The sequence below is a fragment of the Salmo trutta genome, chromosome 19 (genome assembly GCF_901001165.1).
Source record: "Salmo trutta chromosome 19, fSalTru1.1, whole genome shotgun sequence".
In the NCBI taxonomy this organism is placed as follows: domain Eukaryota; kingdom Metazoa; phylum Chordata; class Actinopteri; order Salmoniformes; family Salmonidae; genus Salmo; species Salmo trutta.
The window spans coordinates 14120585-14142280 of record NC_042975.1 but is presented as its reverse complement, the minus strand read 5'-3'; the positions used below and the strand labels follow the sequence as shown (position 1 = coordinate 14142280).

The 21696-nt window shown below is 42.2% G+C and overlaps 2 protein-coding genes across 3 annotated transcripts; both read left to right on the top strand.

Moving 5' to 3' along the window:
* Positions 1-351: 351 nt before the first annotated feature.
* Positions 352-8489, top strand: LOC115154024 (serine/threonine-protein phosphatase 2A catalytic subunit alpha isoform). Of its 2 annotated transcripts, none has more exons than XM_029699799.1 (7): positions 352-647; positions 5685-5894; positions 6098-6271; positions 6632-6721; positions 6988-7149; positions 7355-7384; positions 7652-8489. In XM_029699799.1, the coding sequence occupies exons 1-7, from the start codon at positions 546-548 to the stop codon at positions 7661-7663; spliced, it is 780 nt and encodes a 259-aa protein (XP_029555659.1). In that variant the 5' UTR covers positions 352-545; the 3' UTR covers positions 7664-8489. The 2 variants fall into 2 exon arrangements, with proteins under 2 accessions (XP_029555659.1, XP_029555658.1); XM_029699798.1 differs by having other exon boundaries at positions 7355-7473.
* A 1809-nt stretch (positions 8490-10298) lies between these two features.
* On the top strand, positions 10299-21496 carry skp1 (S-phase kinase-associated protein 1). Its single transcript, XM_029699800.1, has 6 exons — positions 10299-10441; positions 11174-11270; positions 11447-11520; positions 12519-12662; positions 13735-13875; positions 20834-21496. Exons 2-6 carry the CDS (start codon positions 11174-11176, stop codon positions 20867-20869), a joined length of 492 nt encoding a protein of 163 aa, XP_029555660.1. The 5' UTR covers positions 10299-10441; the 3' UTR covers positions 20870-21496.
* The last annotated feature ends 200 nt before the right edge of the window (positions 21497-21696 follow it).

Sequence of the window (21696 nt, the reverse complement as noted above, 5' to 3'; positions counted from 1 at the left end):
ACACAACCCTCCCCAAAGCAACAACAAAAAACATTGAAAACCCTCCCCTATTTTTGACCACCCTCCACCCCAGTAAATTTCGGTCTGTCCCTAACCATGAATATGCTATTTTCATAGTGAAAACAACGTATCATTAGTTACGATCATTAACAAAGGGTTACAACGTACCAACCACTGGACCAGTTCGTTTGCATGGACCGGTTTCCCGGGCGGATGGAGATTTTTCTTATGGACCAATGGAAGGGTGTACTCCGCTTACGCGGAGCACCGGGCCATGCAAACGAAGTTACCAATAGCCAATAAGAATGCAAAGATTTCTACTGGGAGACCAATAATAATGCGGCATTTGCCTGGCGCTCTCAGGGTGGGACAACAGCTACTGACGTCTCCACATATCCTAGTCGCTCCGGTTCATATACGTTCCGCAATTTATGTGTCAATTAGAACCGCATGCAATTTGGTTGGTCAATTTGGGGGAAGGATTGCGAGTATTTAGGGAAATAACTATTTCCGTGCCACTGAATTAACCGAAATAACAATCGGAAATGGACGAGAAGTGTTTTACGAAGGAGATCGACTTATGGATCGAGCAAATCAACGACTGCAAACAGCTGTCAGAGAGCCAAGTCAAAACGCTTTGCGAAAAGGTAAGGTATACGGAAAGATAACTTTCCACTGTAAAATGTTTCAGTGTAACATTTAGGGGGATGATACTATACATATTGCGCAGTTTGTCGTTATCAGCACTTGCCAAATAGCTTATAACATAATCCTGTCTAGTTTCAAGAGCGGTTATTTATATAGACCTACACGAGAAAGTAGGCTATCTAAAATGTTCGTCAGCCTTTCAGAAATGGTAACATGTATGCCTTACAAATTATAGAACTATTCGAATGTGGTTGTTTGACCCTTCCATTCTTCCCAGACATTCTTAAAATGGCGCCGATGTTAGTAACACAGTGCACAAGTTCTCATTCTCCTCAGCTGTAAGACTGGTTTAGCGTTTCACTGCAGCAAAAGGAATGGTTTATTTTCAAGAAGGCTAACCTTTACATAACTTCATATAAACATGTTTTTGTTTTGCACAATTTTTAAATGGCAAACCGTGTCAGTAGTGGTGGCCCAACTTGAAGACCAGGTAAAGAATGCAAGCCACATAATGTTACCTGGTTTACTACCAACTCATCCAGACTGTCTCATTTTAGTTATAGGGGGGTTTAGCGTCATACTGTATGACTGAGTGTCCTGTGGCAAAATCATTGCGTTGTCAAGCATTTTTATTTGTTTGATATAGTCAAACCATACACACTTGAGTACAGTTGTAAAACAGACACACACATCCTGGATTCCCACCTTGAGTGAACTGAACTGTGGGACACGACAAGAACTAGGTCAGACAGAAGTTTCACTTTATCAAGTCATCAGTACACCACCTAGAGTCTGAGCAGGGATTCTTCATAGATAATCTTTTCACTTGGCTGTTACACTTATGTATGGGCTTAATACTTTTTTTGAATAACCAGGTGTGTCTACTCATGTACTCGTTTGACTTGTTTACAAACAGGTGATTCATGTCCTGAGATGATTTGTAGGTTAGAGGCCAGGATTACGGTATGGATGAAAATGGTACTCGGCTAGAATTTCCCATTGCCAAATATTCACCACTAGGCTACAAGGTGTCAGCGATCACATTCTATTAGCCTGTGGTGTTCAGCCTCAAGCGAGTGGTTTTGCCATTTACTCAATGGTTTCCATTTTGTTGTAATCAGTTTTCTCACACACCCCTGAACACGTGATTGACCAGCTCTTAAACAGTAGGTGTAAGCATAGTAGTGGTGTGGTTTTAGAGCGCACATTTGCTCAGTGATGGCTGATGTATCCATCCCCTGTGCATTTTGGTAATGTTTTCAGCAGAATGCGCAGCCAGAGTAAAAATAGCCTTGGCTGTGATTGATTCTGAGTTGCATCACTACCACATTGTTGCTGGGCTCTGACTCAATATAGTACTGGTGGAATGGCCTCTGTCTTGGGATACAAATTACAGAATTGGGGGGGAAAAGAGTGATTTACTGATGAACTTTACATGTTGTTTATTCTGTGAAATCATTCTAGGCTAAAGGTTTTCTTATTACTATTGTCTAGTCTATTTTTTATTATTACACTCTATTGCACTATTTCCTGGTCTGGCATGTTTAATTATTTAACCTTTTATTTATCTAGACAAGTTAACAAATTCTTATTTACAATGACGGCCTGCAGAAAGCCTCCTGTGGGGACAGGGCTGGGATTTAAAATAAATGTTAAAAAAATATATAGGACAACACTACATAGACGACCACACAACATGGTAGCAACACAACATGGTAGCAGCACAAAACATGCTACAAACATTATTGGCCACAGACAACACAAAGGGCAAGAAGGTGGAGATGGCAGTATATCATGCGAAGCAGCCACAACTGTCAGTGTCCGTGATTTGAGTCTTTGAATGAAGGGATTGAGATAAAATGGTCCAGTTTGAGTGTTTTCTTGCAGCTTGTTCGTCGCTAGCTGCAGCGAACTGAAAAGAGGAGCGACCCAGGAATGTGTGTGCTTTAGGGACCTTTAGCAGAACGGGTATTGCATGTGGAGGATGAGGGCTGCAGTAGATATCTCAGATGGCGGGGGGGAGGCCTACGAGGGTTTTATAAATAAGCATCAACCACTGGGTCTTGTGACTGGTATCTAGTGATGACCAGTTTACAGAGGAGTATAGAGTGCAGTGATGTATCCTATAAGGAGCATTGGTGGCAAATCTGATGGCTGACTGGTATAGAACATCTAGCCGCTCGAGAGCACCCTTACCTGCCTTTTCTATAAATTATTTATCCCTAATCTAGCATGGGTAGGATGGTCATCTGAATCAGGGTTAGTTTGGCAGCTGGGGTGAAAGAGGAGCGATTACGATAGAGGAAACCAAGTCTATATTTAACTTTACCCTGCAGCTTTGACATGTTCTGAGAGAAGGACAGTGTACTGTCTAGCCTTACTCCCAAGTACTTGTATGAGATGACTACCTCACTCTAAATCCTTGTGCAGATGATACAATCTTATACTCAGCTGGCCCCTCCTGGATGTCACTTGTTCATAGCCTCTAGTAGAGTACTTTTGCAAGATCACCCCACGGTCTGTCTGCAGTTTTGTTGTACAGACGTTTCAATGCCATGACAGAGGGTATCACGTCTGCTGCAGACGCAGTTGATGAGCTTATTTCTCGAGTCAGGTGTTTGAATGGAGCTAGGAGTGTTCACGTTTCAAACTTGTTCTCAAATGCCATTGAAATAGCAGCAGCGGTATGAGAACAAGCACATTCTTGAGCATGCAATACGGATTTCCTCAGTATGAAATCCTCGTCGACCCACTGTGCTGTCAGACTCAGCATGCTCATGGGGCTGACATCGCTGGTCCAAATGTCAGTCGTGAAGCTAGTAGCAGTGACGCCCATAGCAAGTAGCTCATGGATGTGTGTTTCAGCAATACTGTAACACTGGTAGGGCAACATCTGAAAAATAGCGCCTACTTGGTAGTGTGTACCGAGGCTCGCGGTGCTTGACTAGTTGGCAAAAGCCAACATCATCCACGACAGAACGGTTGATTGTCAAGCAAAATGAATTCCATTATCTTGTCATTAATGGATTTTGCCTTTGAGTTGTTTCACTGAAATTTTCTTACTCTTTCAAATGACTGCTTGACTTGAACTTTAGGTGTTGGAAGTGTGTGCTTAGTTTTTTTCTGCTTTTGTTCTAAGTAGTTGCTGAATGTCTGGGGGTGACGCAATTTCAAATGAGTAATTAGGTTTGTGGTATTGAAAGATTTCACCCCCCTCGGAAAATAGATGACAAAAAGCAGCACAAAGTTGCATATGGCCTATCTTTGACATTTCAAAATAGATCTACACCTCAGACAGTGGGCTAGGTTAGGAATGCTGTGTAGCTCTTTATTAAAAAAATAAAATAAAATTGTTGCTTTACGTCATCTACCTATGTTTATTTAGGTATGCACGTCAGCTTTTACATTGGTTTTGCACATCGGGCCGATGTTGGCATTTTTAGCTAATATCGGCTTACTCCGATATGCTTACCGATCGTGCACCCCTAATTGTAAGTTCAGTCACTCGCCCCAACTGTGTGTGGTGGAGGCAAGCTAAACCTCGGGAGAGGGGGCAGTGTGGTGGGGTACCTGTACCAGACAGAGGGAGACAGGTCAGGGCACATGGTGAACAGATCACCAGGTGGAATCCAAGCAGCAGGCAACGGGAGTAGGTGTCACACCCACTTGGGAGAAGCTTTTTTTTATTTTTTGGGGGAGGCAGATTCCTTGTAGAAAATCCCAGCTACCTAACGTAGCTAGCAAGTCTCTGTCCTCTTTTTAATTTTGTATTTATTTATTTTTTCACATGGAAAAGGTCGTTAGCTAGCTATATTTCATTTCCGGCGTATGGTACTTTACGACGTGTAAATATCTGACTTAAACTAATGAGTGCCACCGTGTGTCATATTTTTGATCAATTACTATTTTATTTTTACTAGTCTTTGTATTCACTTTTTGTATTGTCGAAAGGTGAACCTGTAAGCATTTCATTGCACTGTGTATGACAAATTAACAAACTTGAGGTTTTTAGCTGGTGCCAGCAAGGCATATCTTTAGTAGGTGCGGTTATGAGGGGTGAGGCATTTATGTCATCCATTCAATATAGACATGTTGAGATCAGTTGTTTTAGGTTACTGATGAAAGATGAGCTGTCTTCTGAGGTCATACCATATTGTAAGCTGTATTGACTCTGTTATATACTACATTATGTTTACCAAAGTCCCACTGACCTACAATAGTTTGTCGTGTTCTGGCCTATATCTGATACTTTTTATTTGTAATTTCCACTCAAATTAATTTGGAAAAATATCAGGTTTGTTTAATATGCCTTGGCCGTGCTGTTTGTCACCTCCATCTGCCAGTGTCTCTCCCTTGCTGTCTCAGAGTGTTGCTGCCTGGAGCAGAGATCTCTCGCTCATCTCTGACCCACACAGTGACACAGCCTTGCTCTACTCTATGCTTGCTCCTCTCCAAATGGGATTCATGCTCTAAAAGCTCCTTATACCACTCAACCCCCAGTGTAGTTCTGCCAACAATTTATAATCCCAGCCAGACACCTCAAGGAGCATCTCTACTGATTTTGTTTTTAAATTTATTTTTTGTCCCTTGAATGGTCTGGAGACGGGCCTAGGCATATGTTGGCACTTTGTTTAACCTATAACTTTTTTCAAAGACCAACACTGGTGCTTTTTGAGGGGGGGGGGGGGAATTGCATGCAGAGCTATATTTGTTGCCAATGCAATCAGGTGCATTATATAACAGTAGTGGACTGTTTTCCGCTATAATATTATCTGCTTTGCCTCCAGCAGGCCTTATTGTTCTGCTTACAGCGGGCCTTATTCTTCTTAGAGCTGCCCTTCACAGTCCACTGGTTTCTAGGAACTGCATTGCCATTCAACTAGCTTGCCAAATGTCATTGGTCTATGTATTTTCTTGGAGGTTACAGGTGGGAAGGGAGGCTCTCAAACATTTTGCCATGTAGCCTACAACAGCCTTATGTTTTTTTTGTCCAGGGTAAGGAAAAACTTTGCCTAATTGTGTGTGGTTTTGTCCAGGCAAAGGAAATTTTGACCAAGGAATCCAACGTGCAGGAGGTCCGATGTCCTGTTACAGTGTGTGGAGACGTCCACGGCCAGTTCCACGACCTCATGGAGCTCTTCAGAATCGGAGGGAAGTCTCCAGACACAAACTACCTGTTCATGGGAGACTACGTTGACCGAGGCTACTACTCTGTAGAAACTGTCACACTACTTGTAGCACTTAAGGCAAGTATTGTTATCGTACACTTGGAATTTTGAATGACCTTTCAAATTTGAACTTGCCCTACGAGAGTGCTCAATGATAATTTGCACAGGGCTTTGTGATGCCTAAGTAATATAATGCTAAGACACTCATTCAGAATGCCCTGGTAGGCTATTCATTCAACAATGCTGTTTAGTAATCCCCTGTATTTGAACATTGATCGCAGGTTAGGTACCGTGAACGCATCACAATCCTTCGGGGGAACCACGAAAGCAGACAAATCACACAAGTGTACGGCTTCTACGACGAGTGCTTAAGGAAATACGGCAATGCAAACGTATGGAAATACTTCACAGACCTCTTCGATTACCTTCCTCTCACAGCCTTGGTAGATACTCAGGTAAGAGGTGTTAATGTTTTAAGTATCCCTATGTCTTTGTTATTACGGGGCTATCACTCTATTAGTGTGCCTGTGCAGGAGTCTCGTTGTTGATGAACTTGGCCTGAGTGGAATGGCAACCATGTATTGTGCTAATACGGTTGAGTAAACGTTGTTAAGCTAGATCCTTGTCGTTGTCATTTTGAGGTTTCACACGTTTAATCCATATGAGGTTGAATCTGCAGTGCTTTAACTGTTGTATGCTGTAAATAAAAACTCACTCAAGGGTATGCATCATATGTCTCAGTCAAACTGTTACTCAGAGTCAGAACCAATATTTAAATTATCATGTAAAATGTTCTGTTTTCTTTCCCTTGTAAGATATTCTGTCTTCACGGAGGCCTGTCTCCGTCCATAGACACGTTGGATCACATCCGAGCGCTGGACCGTTTGCAGGAAGTGCCACACGAGGTACATGGCTCAACAACCCTGCTTCTGAGTATACACTGCTGTCTCATTGCTGCTAGTTAGAAGTAGCTTTTAGGTACAAGTCTAGGATAAGTTAGGCTTAGGAGCAGACAAACTTCAACCATTTGGTCGAAAAACACAACGGACCATATCAGCTTTCGATCCTACTCTATCTTATTGCCTCCGCCGCTCTGTGACCCTATTCACCATATAGATCTTTATCCATATCTTTATTACTATGCTGCTTACACGTCTCCTCTCTTCCACAGGGCCCCATGTGTGACCTGCTGTGGTCAGACCCAGATGACCGTGGGGGCTGGGGCATCTCCCCCAGGGGGGCCGGCTACACCTTTGGCCAGGATATATCCGAGACATTTAACCATGCCAACCGCCTTACCCTGGTCTCCAGAGCTCACCAGCTGGTTATGGAGGTAAGCTGTCTGTCGCTGATTCGCCATGCTTGAAATCTCAAAGGTGATCATAATGTGAAATGTATGAAAGTTTATCTGAATGCATTAAGTTAGCCCCCTCATTCAGGTTGATGCACATGTACTATAAAATGTTGTCTGTAGGATTGTCAGATTTCTGATTCACTACTACACTGTTCTCCTGTTTTTTTTTTTTTTTCCCCTATAGGGTTACAACTGGTGCCACGAGCGAAACGTGGTAACTATATTCAGTGCACCAAATTACTGTTACCGTTGTGGTAACCAGGCATCTATCATGGAACTCGACGACACCCTGAAATACTCCTTGTAAGCATATTGATTACCGTTCAGTGAATGGCCAACTGTCCTCAGTTTGTTGCTCTACCAGTAAGGTCCTCTAGTTCTGAAGGAGGAAGTAAAAGGGCGTCTGTTAAATTACCTAAATGTAATGATCCATCAACTCTCAACAGGATTTTAGATTAAAAACAAGATGTTTGTTTTCCAGCCTGCAGTTTGACCCTGCACCTCGTAGAGGGGAACCCCATGTCACCCGTCGCACCCCGGACTACTTCCTGTAAAACCTCACCACTTGTACAGTATTGCCATGATTTATGAAAGTACCTTCAGCGTCCAAAACCATGGGAGAGGGGGGCAGGTTTGGGCAACACAGCAAAACATCAATGTACATAATTGTATTCACACCACTATTTAAGCATTCACAAAACATCTGTACATGGACCAAAAAGTGTTAAATTCTCCAAGGACTCTAATTCCTTACTCCTCTAGCTCTACTCCCCTGTTTCACATATCAAGATTAGCACAGTAACCAAGTTTTGTTAATTGAAACATTTTCAATCCAATGCACCAAGGCTGGTTTTGTGAATCTGCACCTTCAGTTTTTTTTATTTTTTACCTGTTTGCACTTTTTTCTTCCCCAATGCAGATGTTTTTATCTCAATATCAAATCAACAGGCTGAAATTTTAGGCGGCCTTTTCAAATGGCTCTTACACTAAAAAGGGTGTTATCATTTATTACAACCTCAGTGTGGAAATGTATATAAAGCACAGGAAAATCACAATTGACTTGACTGGGCCTTTGTGTTTTTACAAGTCAGAAGATGGCTGTTAAACTCTACAGCAAGTTTTATTTTTATTTTTTGTCTTAAAAAAAAAAGTATATTTAGTCACCAGGTTTTTGCTGGGTTAAACAGATGCCCTTCCAATTGTGTATGGCAGACAGATCAAGAAATGCCATTGGAAACAGTCACACACTAAGTTATAATCATGAGGAGTGAGTTTGTATTGAGGGATCCTGTTGAATAAAGAATGAAGTTGCTCCTTGACTTGTGATGTGTTTACTCAATAGATTTTTATGGCTTCATCTGATAATGCTGATCGACTTGACTAATGATTCTGTTATCTAAGTGATGGCACAATATGCTGACGAGTAAACTATGATTGTAGGTGAAGAAAGCTTCCATGGATGCTGAGGATATTTTGTTTCTTCATTACGTCCCTCATTCTCATATAGCTAAGCATTAACTGCACTGATTTGAATCGTACTGTAGGGATAAATACTTCGGATCCAACAACCAGTAAACCACTGCTAATTTCCCAAAAATGTGTAACTGTTGATAGGTGTATCAGATATAACATGGAAATATACAAATGATGGTGAGTGCCGTCTCATGGCAGGACTCGAAGTTACAACACGGAATGTGTGTCAAGGTAAAGATTTGGAGCTACATGCGATAGCTGGTGGAAAAGGTATCATCATACTTGAGTAAAAGTGAAGATACCTTAATAGAAAATGACTCAAGTGAAAGTCACCCAGTAAAAGAGTATTTGGTTTTAAATGTAGTTAAGTATTTAAAGTAAAAGTATACGTTTCAAATCGTTTATACACTGCTCAAAGAAATAAAGGGAACACTTAAACAACACAATGTAACTCCAAGTCAATCACACTTCTGTGAAATCAAACTGTCCACATAGGAAGCAACACTGATTGACAAATTTCACATGCTGTTGTGCAAATGGAATAGACAACTGGCAATTATAGGCAATTAGCAAGACACCCCCAATAAAGGAGTGGTTCTGCAGGTGGGGACCACAGACCACTTCTCAGTTCCTATGCTTCCTGGCTGATGTTTTAGTCACTTTTGAATGCTGGCGGTGCTTTCACTCTAGTGGTAGAATGAGACGGAGTCTACAACCCACACAAGTTGCTCAGGTAGTGCAGCTCATCCAGGACGGCACATCAATGTGAGCTGTGGCAAGAAGGTTTGCTGTGTCTGTCAGCGTAGTGTCCAGAGCATGGAGGCGCTACCAGGAGACAGGCCAGTACATCAGAAGACGTGGAGGAGGCCGTAGGAGGGCAACAACCCAGCAGCAGGACCGCTACCTCCGCTTTTGTGCAAGGAGGAGCAGGAGAAGCACTGCCAGAGCCCTGCAAAATGACCTCCAGCAGGCCAGAAATGTGCATGTGTCTGCTCAAACGGTCAGAAACAGACTCCATGAGGGTGGTATGAGGGCCCGACGTCCACAGGTGGGGGTTGTGCTTACAGCCCAACACCGTGCAGGACGTTTGGCATTTGCCAGAGAACACCAACATCCAAATTCGCCACTGGCGCCCTGTGCTCTTCACAGATGAAAGCAGGTTCACACTGAGCACGTGACAGAGTCTGGAGACGCTGTGGAGAACGTTCTGCTGCCTGCAACATCCTCCAGCGTGACCGGTTCGGCAGTAGGTCAGTCATGGTGTGGGGTGGCATTTCTTTGGGGGGCCATGTGCTCGCCAGAGGTAGCCTGACTGCCGTTAGGTACCGAGATGAGATCCTCAGACCCCTTGTGAGACCATATGCTGGTGCGGTTGGCCCTGGGTTCCTCCTAATGCAAGACATTAGGAGGAACCCAAGACAAGAAAAAAAAATACCTAATTTGTTTTATTACGCTGGGACCACTGATTGACAGCCTACAGCATTAAAGAGTAACATGCGCAGATATAATTTAATACATTTTGGACGCAAAAATGTACAGAAATGTAACGTTACAAAATATTAACATATTAGCATAAAATTAGATACTGGGTGAAATTCTGTTACTGTAGCTAAATGGGGAAAATCACTAATATTGTACAGGCATATCACAAGACTACTCATTTGCTTCCCCCACATTTAGCAAAGCGAAAGCTTAGTTGGCTGGTCATCTAATATAGTTCCACTGGCTGCTTGTGCTTCGGTTTGGCCCTGTTGACGTTTAAAAAATAATTATCTGAATTTGCTTTAAAACATTCACAGTAAGTAACGGCCACTTACATATGATGCAGTTATGTCTTGGGTGTGTTGAATGTGTTCTTCGTATGTCTAGCTAAATGTAACTAGGTTGAATATGGTTGCTTGTAAAACGGGGCCTTGCTGACAACGCTGTTAGCTAGCCGCGTTAGCTTCGTTTTCTGGCTGTCGTTCGCAGTAACAGTTAGTTACTGTTACCAAAAAGTATTATTGTTAAATGTTAAGCGTAACGCTAGCGTTGAGTCCATCTTATTTCAGCATTGGACTGCTTCAGACTCCCTGTTTTGTTGACAGTTGTCCAGACCGTAACGTTAGCTGGAATCGAGGTTAGCTCATGTAATATTCAACCTATACTAATGGTAACTAGTAAGTTAGTGCGTGAACTGGTAGCTAGCGAATTAGTTTGCTACCGTTAGTTAGCTACGTTACCTGTCTACCATAACATGTTTTAAAATCTTACATGGCAAGTGTTTCGGTAACGTTAGGTACCTACTGGCGTTAAGCTAGTTAGCGAACGTTAACGTTAGTAGCTAACAGCATCCAGGGAAATTGCCTTCTAGCTAACATTAGCTAGCCACCTTAACTAATGTCTCCAACGTTAGCTAACTGTTAACCAAGTAGGTCCCTGTGTCACCTAGCGATATAACATGTAACTTTATGGCCCCCGATATTAGTCATCACTCTGCTAGGTAACGTTTACGCCTGAAGCTGACAACCGTTTTCCTGTTATTTTACAGATGCCAACAATTAAACTGCAAAGTTCAGATGGAGAGATCTTTGAGGTGGATGTGGAAATAGCAAAGCAGTCAGTGACAATAAAGACAATGCTGGAAGGTATGTAGTAACTAGCTATGTATTTTGTAGTTATGCGGTTGAAACATGAGGTTGAACATCATTGACGTAGCCTACATAGCTATTAGTACATATTTCACAGTTCAGACGGTAAAATACATTTATCAAAACTGTCTTGCAGCATCTGTGTGCACTTGTCTAATGGTTGTCTTTGATAGATTTGGGTATGGATGATGAAGGAGATGATGATCCAGTCCCCCTCCCGAATGTGAATGCGGCTATCCTCAAGAAGGTAAGTGGAGTGGACTCACTGTCACACATCCCATATCTGGTGCAATGGACTGAGGGACAGGTAAACTGTGGAGATGGCCATGGAAAACCTTAGTAAAGTGCCTGCTCCCAACCAGAGCTTGGTTTATTATCTATAATTTCGTTATTCTCTGTTGTATTGTACATTCATTCTATCCATAGTGGTACAATTCAATTGAACCCAAACCAGGCTTGGCTTTTCTCCTAGAAGGGAAACATTTTGGCACAATTTGAAACCGATAAAAGTTAAACTTGTAGACAGAAGGATGGTCTCAAACCTGTAACAGAGATCCTTACCTATGTGGGAGGCACTGTGAGAGTCCACGCTGATGGTAAGGATAGTTCTCCTTAGGGATGAACACTACAGTCCAGTGTTCATGTGGTCAATGGATGATTTGAAGAGTATAACTTAACAAAAGCGCCTCTCATAATCACTATAAACGAAATGGTGGGATTGTCTGCATCAGGTGTTTCGTTCATCCAACCAGTGCTAGTTGGATTTATACTGTGTGAAGGGTTGTAGGATTAAAGTTTACTTTTGTTATTTCCTTCTCCCTGGCAAATTGTACAATGTCTTGTGCATGCGTCTCTCCAACTGAGAGACAAGCTGCTTTGTTCAGCAACTGTATCCATGTAATTAATGGATCTAATTTTGTTTGGGGAAATGTGTTTGCATAGTTAGACAACTTACATGTCCTGCCTGGCTTGTGGTGAAACCTGAAGTTCAAGTAAAATGGAAAACCAATCTTGATGTCTGTCCTTAGGCTGTCAGTTTGGCTCTTACATCTGTAGAATAGCATTTATATCTCTCTGCCAGAAGCATGAATCTCCAAACAGAAACCTTCCTGTGTGCTCTGTGACCTCCTTCCTCGACTTAGGCCTTTTGAAACGGGACTGGATGGAAGATGGACTCCTGGCATGGCTGACTGTTGATTCGCTCAGTGTGCGTGGACTAGTTGTTCTTCACTTTCCTCCCTACAGGTGATCCAGTGGTGCACCCACCACAAAGATGATCCCCCTCCCCCCGAAGATGACGAGAACAAGGAGAAAAGGACGGATGACATCCCCGTCTGGGACCAGGAGTTCCTCAAAGTGGACCAAGGGACCCTCTTCGAACTTATTCTAGTGCGTACATACCGCCTCCCACTTACAGGTAGCCTAGCGGTTAAGAGCGATGGGCCAGTAACCGAGAAGTTGCTGGTTGGAATCCCCGAGCTGGCAAGGTGGAAAAATCTGCTGTTCTGCCCTTGAGTGAGGCAGTTAACTCCCAACCACAACAACTGCTCCCTGGGTGCCGATGACGTCGATTAAGGCTGCCCCCAGCACCTCTCCGATTCAGAGGTGTTGGGTTAAATGCGGAAGACACATTTCAGTTGAATGTATTCAGTTGTGCAACTGACTAGGTAACCCCTTTCCCACTCACAGAAAGAGTTTGACACCTGCACACTTACAAGGAGGAAGTGTCTCAGATCTTGAATTTAATTTAGGCAATGGTTAGCTTGCTGAACATACTGTTGTACAGCACTAGTAAAGTGCTTTGAGTGACAAGTAGGTGCTTAATAACATGTTATAATTAGAGGTAGTAGTTCATTATTAAAGGGCCTTACACACAGGGAGTCAATAGCGCCGGCGACGCCGCCCACAGTTTATAAAGCATCAAACTCTGGTGGTACAAGTAGTGGCTGTTATGATACCTCTGGATTATCCCAAAAACACAACCCAGAAAAAGGCATCCAGCCCCTGTAATTTGATTGGTCAATGAGGGGAGGCAAAAGTAACATTTTTGTATTTATTTTTTACCTTGAGCGTCCAATAAATTCCCTATGTGGGCGGCAGGTGAAGCCCCTACCTGTGGTAGTGTCAAGGTGCTAATCTGCCGCTGGCTTTGCATTGAAACACATGGAGGCGGCTACGTTTTCTTTTCCTGTGTGTATGCGGCTCAGGAAGTATCAGGTATGTGCATATTACATGAAACAAGGACACTTAATGCATTGGTTATTTTGCAAACATTTTTGTAGTGCTGGGGGCTTTTAGGAATTGTGACACAAGTATATCATTTGAGCAGCAGGTTTGACCCAGCTCTTGAAACCTGTTTACATAGCCTAAGCTTAGGGCTGAAATAGTTCACGTGGAAGCCAGGCATGTCAAAGCATTTGCAGTTGCTTTCATTCGTCATTCTCTTTTATTTTATGTTTAGGCCGCAAACTATTTAGACATCAAAGGACTGCTAGATGTCACCTGCAAGACGGTGGCCAACATGATCAAAGGAAAGACCCCAGAGGAGATCAGGAAGACGTTCAACATCAAAAATGACTTCACAGAGGAAGAGGAAGCCCAGGTAATAAGGCCTTCTGTGGTTCTCAGGATGCCTCCCAAATGGCGCTCTATTCTCTACCAGTGGTTCCCAAACTTTTTATAGTCTCGTACCCCTTCAAACATTCAACCTCCAGCTGCATACCCCCTCTAGCACCAGGGTCAGCGCACTCTCAAATGTTGTTTTTTGCTGTCATTGTAAGCCCGCCACACACACACACTATGATACATTTATTAAACATAAGAACGAGTGTGAGTTTTTGTCACAACCCGGCTTGTGGGAAGTGACAAAAGAGCTCTTATAGGACCAGGGCACAAATAACAATATAATCAATAATTTTGCTCTTTATTTAACTATCTTACATATAAAACCTTATTTGTTTATTGAAAATTGTGAATAACTCACCACAGGTTAATGAGAAGGGTGTGCTTGAAAGGATGCACATAACTTTGCAATGTTGGGTTGTATTGGAGAGAGTCTCAGTCTTAAATCATTTTCCACACAGTCTGTGCCTTAATGTTTTCATGCTAGTGAGTGCCGAGAATCCGCTCTCGCATAGGTACGTGGTTGCAAAGGACATCAGTGTCTTAACAGCGCGATTAGTCAAGGCAAGACACTCTGAGTGCAGCCCTATCCAGAAGTCTATCACTGGCTTCTGATTTAAATTAAATTTTTACTGAACCGCTTGTTGCAATTTTGATGAGGCTCTCTTGTTCAGATATCGGTAAGTGGGCTGGAGGCAAGGCATGAAAGGGATAACGAATCCAGTTGTTTGGGTCATCCGTTTCGGGAAAGTACCTGCGTAATTGCGCACCCAAGTCACTCAGGTGCTTCGCTATATCACATTTGACATTGTCCGTAAGCTTGAGTTCATTTGCACACAAGAAATCATATAATGATGGAAAGACCTGTGTGTTGTCCTTGTTAATGCAGATAGAAAAGAGCTCCAACTTCTTAATCATAGCCTCAATTTTGTCCTGCACATTGAATATAGTTGCGGAGAATCCCTATAATCCTAGATTCAAGTGAGAAAAAACATCACCCAGATAGATAGGCCAGTCGTGTGAGAAACTCATCATGCAAGCGGTCAGACTAGTGGAAATTATGTTCAGTAAAACATTTTTTAACCTCCTCTCTCAATTCAAAATAACGTGTCAATACTTTGCCCCTTGATAACCAGCACATGTTGTAAAAGTGTTACATGGTCGCTGCCCATATCGTTGCATGATGAAGAAAATACACGAGAGTTCAGGGGCCTTGCTTTAACAAAGTTAACCATTTTCACTGTACTGTCCAAAACTTTTTTCAGGCTGTCAGGCATTCCCTTGGCAGCAAGAGCCTCTCGGTGGATGCTTCAGAGTACCCAAGTGGCGTTTGGAGCAACTGCTTGCACGCCACTCCGTTATGACTCCCTGTCATGGCTTTTGCGCCATCAGTACAGATACCAACACATCTTGACCACCAAAGTCCATTTGATGTCACAAAGCTGTCCAGTACTTAAAAAATATCCTGTCATGTTGTCCTGGTTTCCAGAAGCGGATGTCTTCCTTAATTGACCCCCCCATAAACATAATGGATATGCAGCTGAAGTCGGAAGTTTACATACACCTTAGCCAAATACATTTAAACTCAGTTTTTCACAATTCCTGACATTTAATCCTAGTAAAAAATTCCCTGTCTAAGGTCAGTTAGGATCCCCACTTTATTTTAAGAATGTGAAATGTCAGAATAATAGTAGAGAGAGTGATTTATTTCAGCTTTTATTTCTTTCATCACATTCCCAGTGGGTCAGAAGTTTACATACACTCAATTAGTATTTGGGAGCATTGTCTTTAAATTGTTTAACTTGGGTCAAACATTTCGGTTGGCCTTCTACAAGCTTCCCACAATAAGTTGGGTGACTTTTGTCCCATTCCTCCTGACAGAGCTGGTGTAACTGAGTCAGGTTTGTAGCCTCCTTGCTCGCACATGCTTTTTCAGTTCTGCCCACATTTTCTATAGGCTTGAGGTCAGGGCTTTGTGATGGCCACTTCAATACCTTGACTTTGTTGTCCTTAAGCCATTTTGCCACAACTTTGGAAGTATGCTTGAGGTTATTGTCCATTTGGAAGACCCATATGCGACCAAGCTTTAACTTCCTGACTGATGTCTTGAGATGTTGCTTCAATATATCCACATCATTTTCCAACCTCATGATGCCATCTATTTTGTGAAGTGCGCCAGTCCCACCTGCAGCAAAGCACCGCCACAACATGATGCTGCCACCCCCGTGCTTCATGGTTGGGATAGGGTACTTCGGCTTGCAAGCCTCACCCTTTTTCCTCCAAACATAACGATGGTCATTATGGCCAAATAGTTCTATTTTTGTTTCATCAGACCAGAGGGCATTTCTCCAAAAAGTACGATCTTTGTCCCCATGTGCAGTTGCAAACCGTAGTGGCTTTTTTATGGCAGTTTTGGAGCAGTGGCTTCTTCCTTGCGGAGCGGCCTTTCAGGTTATGATGATATAGGACTCGTTTGACTGTGGATATAGATACTTTTGTACCTGTTTTCTCCAGCATCTTCAAAAGGTCCTTTGCTGTTGTTCTGGGATTGATTTGCACTTTTCGCACCAAAATACGTTCATCTCTAGGAGACAGAACGCGTCTCCTTCCTGAGCGGTATGACGGCTGCGTGGTCCCGTGGTGTTTACACTTGCGTACTATTGTTTGTACAGATGAACGTGGAACCTTCAGGCGTTTTGGAAATTGCTTCCCAGTATGAACCAGATTTGTTAAGGTCTTTCTGAGGTCCTGGCTGATTTCTTTGATTTTCACATGATGTCAAGCAAAGAGGCACTGAGTTTGAAGGTAGGCCTTGAAATACATCCACAGGTACACCTCCAATTGACTCAAATGATGTCAATTAGCCTATCAGAAGCTTCTAAAGCCATGACATAATTTTTTGGAATTTTCCAAGCTGTTTAAAGGCACAGTCAACTTAGTGTATGTGAACTTCTGACCCACTGGACTTGTGATACAGTGAAATAATCTGTCTGTAAACAATTGTTGTAAAAATTACTTGTCATGCACGAAGTAGATGTCCTAACCGACATTCCAAAACTATAGTTTGTTAACTCTTACATCTAGATGTTACGCTAGCGCAACGCCCCGCCGATATCCAATGATAGAGCGTGGCGCGAATGACAAACTCCTCAAAAATCCCAAAACGTCAATTTTTCAAACATATGACTATTTTACACCATTTTAAAGACGACTCTCCTTTATCTAACCACATTGTCCGATTTCAAAAAGGCTTTACAACGAAAGCAAAACATTAGATTATGTCAGGAGAGTACCCAGCCAGAAATAATCACACACCCATTTTTCAAGCTAGCATATGTCACAAAAACCAAAACCACAGCTAAATGCAGTACTAACCTTTGATGATCTTCATCAGATGACACTCCTAGGACATTATGTTATACAATACATGCATGTTTTGTTCAATCAAGTTCATATTTATATCAAAAAACAGCTTTTTACATTAGCATGTGACGTTCAGAACTAGCATACCCACCGAACACTTCCGGTGAATTTACTAAATTACTCACGATAAACGTTCACAAAAAACAATTATTTTAAGAATTATAGATACAGAACTCCTTTATGCAATCGCGGTGTCCGATTTTAAAATAGCTTTTCGTTGAAAGCACATTTTGCAATATTCTGAGTAGATAGCCCGGCCATCATGGCTAGCTATTTTGACACCCAAGTTTGGCACTCACCAAACTCAGATTTACTATAAGAAAAATTGGATTACCTTTGCTGTTCTTCGTCAGAATGCACTCCCAGGACTTCTACTTCAACACCTAATGTTGTTTTGGTTCCAAATAATCCATAGTTATATCCAAATAGCGGCGTTTTGTTCTTGCGTTCAAGACACTATCCGAAGGGTGACGCGCCGGCGCATATCGTGACAATTTCAAAATATTCCATTACCGTACTTCGAAGCATGTCAAACGCTGTTTAAAATCAATTTTAATGCGATTTTTCTCGTAAAATAGCGATAATATTCCAACCGGGAGACGTTGTTTTCGTTCAAAGACTGAAAGAAGAAAATGGTGTCTTCACATGCACCCGTCTCATTGTTCTCAGATCGACCACTATCCAAATCCCCTACTGTTTTTCGCCCAGGGACTGCAGAGTCATCATTCCCCGTTCTGTCGCCTTCTGAGAGCCTATGGGAGCCTTAGAAAATGTCACGTTACAGCAGAGATCCTCTATTTTCCATAAAGAGGCTATAGAAGGACAAGAAATAGTCAGAGAGGGCACTTCCTGTATGGAATCTTCTCAGGTTTTGGCCTGCCATATGAGTTATGTTATTCTCACAGACACCATTCAAACAGTTTTAGAAGCTTTAGGGTGTTTTCTATCCAAATCACACAATTATATGCATATTCTAGTTTCTAGGCAGGAGTAATAACCAGATTAAATCGGGTACGTTTTTTATCCGGCCGTGAAAATACTGCCCCCTATCCTAAACAGGTTGACAAGAAATGTGTGTAATGGTTGAAAAACAAGTTTTATGACTCCAATCTAAGTGTATGTAAACTTCTGACTTCAACTGTACAGTTGTGGCCAAAAGTTTTGAGAATGACACAAATATTCATTTTCACAAACTCTACTGCCTCAGTTTGTATGATGGCAATTTGCATATACTCCAGAATGTTATGAAAAGTGATCAGATGAATTGCAACTAATTGCAAAGTCCCTCTTGGCCATGCAAATGAAATGAATCCCCAAAAAACATTTCCACTGCATTTCAGCCCTGCCACAACAGGACCAGCTGACATGTCAGTGATTCTCTCGTTAACACAGGTGTGAGTGTTGACGAGGACAAGGCTGGAGATCACTCTGTCATGCTGATTGAGTTCGAATAACAGGCTGGAAGCTTCAAAAGGAGGGTGGTGCTTGGAATCATTTGTTCTTCCTCTGTCAACCATGGTTACCTGCAAGGAAACACGTGCCGTCATCATTGCTTTGCACAAAAAGGGCTTCTCAGGCAAGGATATTGCTGCCAGTAAGATTACACCTAAATCAACCATTTATCGGATCATCAAGAACTTCAAGGAGAGCGGTTCAGTTGTTGTGAAGAAGGCTTCAAGGCGCCCAAGATAGTCCAGCAAGCGCCAGGACCGTCTCCTAAAGTTGATTCAGCTGCAGGATTGAGGCACCACCAGTACAGAGCTTGCTCAGGAATGGCAGCAGGCAGGTGTGAGTGCATCTGCACGCACAGTGAGGCGAAGACTTGGAGGATGGCCTGGTGTCAAGAAGGGTAGCAAAGAAGCCACTTCTCTCCAGGAAAAACATCAGGGACAGACAGATATTCTGCAAAAGGTACAGGGATTGGACTGGGGTAAAGTCATTGTTTGGGACATCTGGAAAAGAACTTGTCCGGAGAAGACAAGGTGAGCGCTACCATCAGTCCTGTGTCATGCCAACAGTAAAGCACCCTGAGACCATTCGTGTGAGATTGCTTCTCAGCCAAGGGAGTGGGCTCACTCACAATTTTACCTAAGAACACAGCCATGAATAAAGAATGGTACCAACACATCCTCCGAGAGCAACTTCTCCCAACCATCCAGGAACAGTTTGGTGATGAACAATGCCTTTTCCAGCATGATGGAGCACCTTGCCATAAGGCAAAAGTGATAACTAAGTGGCTCGGGGAACAAAACATTGATATTTTGGGTCCATGGCCAGGAAACTCCCCAGACCTTAATCCCATTGAGAACGTGTGGTCAATCCTCAAGAGGTGGGTGGATAAACAAAAACCCACAAATTCTGACAAACTCCAAGTGTTGATTTTGCAAGAATGGGCTGCCATCAGTCAGGATGTGGCCCAGAAGTTAATTGACAGCATGCCAGGGCGGATTGCAGAGGTCTTGAAAAAGAAGGGTCAACACTGCAAATATTGACTCTTTTGCATTAACTTCATGTAATTGTCAATAAAAGCCTTTGACACTTATGAAATGCTTTTAATTATACTTCAGTATTCCATAGTAATATCTGACAAAAATATCTAAAGACACAATCAGTAAACTTTGTGAAAATTAATATTTGTGTCATACTCAACTTTTGGCCACGACTGTATACCAGGAGCTGTGCCAGGCCCGCCACGTCTGTTGACACATCTGGGTGTAACGCATATAATTCACTGGCTTGTACGCAAAGTAGTAATTGTTTCAAAACATCTCCTGCCATGTCACTGATGAGTCGTGAAACAGTGTTGTTTGATGAAGGCATTGTCTGTATAGTTTTTTTATGCCTTTTCTTCCAACATTGTTCCAGCCATATCTGTGGCAGCAGGAAGAATTAAGTCCTCCACAATAGTATGGGGCTTGCCTGTCCTAGCCACTTGGTTGCTCACTGTATAAGACGCTTCTAGCCCCTTCTTATTAATGGTATCTGTTGCTTTTATACATGTCTTACAACTCGAAAGTCATCTTTATTCTCGCTCAAACTCCCGTGGCTTAATTTTTTTAATGGTCATGCTTTGTTTCTAAATGTCTGCGCAAGAGTGGAGGTTTCCAGTGAGAGAGCAATAGTTAATGTGATTGGATGTTAATTATTTGACTAGGCTACCTGTATTTGACATTGTGTTGTTATTTCACTGAACACTAGATGTTATTTTTGGCAGTGAAACGAGGCTACTCAGGCGAGGGGGGAAAAAACCTGACTCACATGTATAGCCCTGTTGGAAAATGTAAATGGACTGTTTGAAAAAGTGAATTATAAAAAAGATATATATAATAATTTGCGTACCCCCGTCTGCTCTATACTATTCTATACAGTGCCTTACTTTTGATTTGACCAGAGCCCGTAGTGCACTATAAAGGAATAGGGTGCCATTTGGGTCATAACCTCAGTCCTGAACACGGAGCTCCTGTGATAATAGGACTGATGTGAAACTGTGGCCTTTCCATTGTCTCCCCCCTCAGGTACGCAAGGAGAACCAGTGGTGTGAAGAGAAATAGAGAAGGATGCTGCCAACACTAACACACTGAAAGGATTGTTCCAGTAATTGGTTGCACTGCGTTGTTCATACTTGTTAATATTACATTTAGTCTATTAGAGCGACAGACCTCCCCCCGTGTACTCATAGCATGGCCATTTCCATTGCTTGTATTGTGCGAAATAATAAAAATAGCTATTTCATGTTTTTACTCATTTTACTTCACTTTATATTCACATGAGAGTCTGGGTTTTCTTTCCAATTTCTAGAGTAGATGCACCGCTTTCCCTATTTTTTTCAATTGCTATACTATTTTTTTACTGAACATGTTTACATATTTTTTGTTGTTGAGTCACCTGAAATGATGGCTTAATGCTGAATTTTGTAATCGCAGTCTCTTCTGTGCCGTTGTTTTAACGTCATCTTAGGGAGACAAGCTTTCATAGGTCATTTGAAGTGGCGGTAAATGTGTGAAATGTCCTGTGGACTGGAAATACTTGAAGTGTGTGTGCTGTCTTTCACACAACTTATGGTATTTACCTATTAAGATTGGATTGGAATCTTTTCTCAGTTCTGCTCTGAAGATAACATTTAGGATTACTATTCAATTCTAGGAGTAAGTAAATTAATTAAAAGAATGTTGTCTGTCTGCTGTTTGTGATCCTTTGTACATCTGATGTGAAATAGTAAGGAAACTGATCCAGATTTTCAAATTACTTTAATACACAAAACAAAAAATGAGTATTACATTGAGAGCAGAAGTTGTTCAATGTGTAAAAAAAAAAAAATAGTACACTACTTTTCCGTGTGGTAATTTTTTTGATATGAGCTGTGTTGTCCCCAAATCTA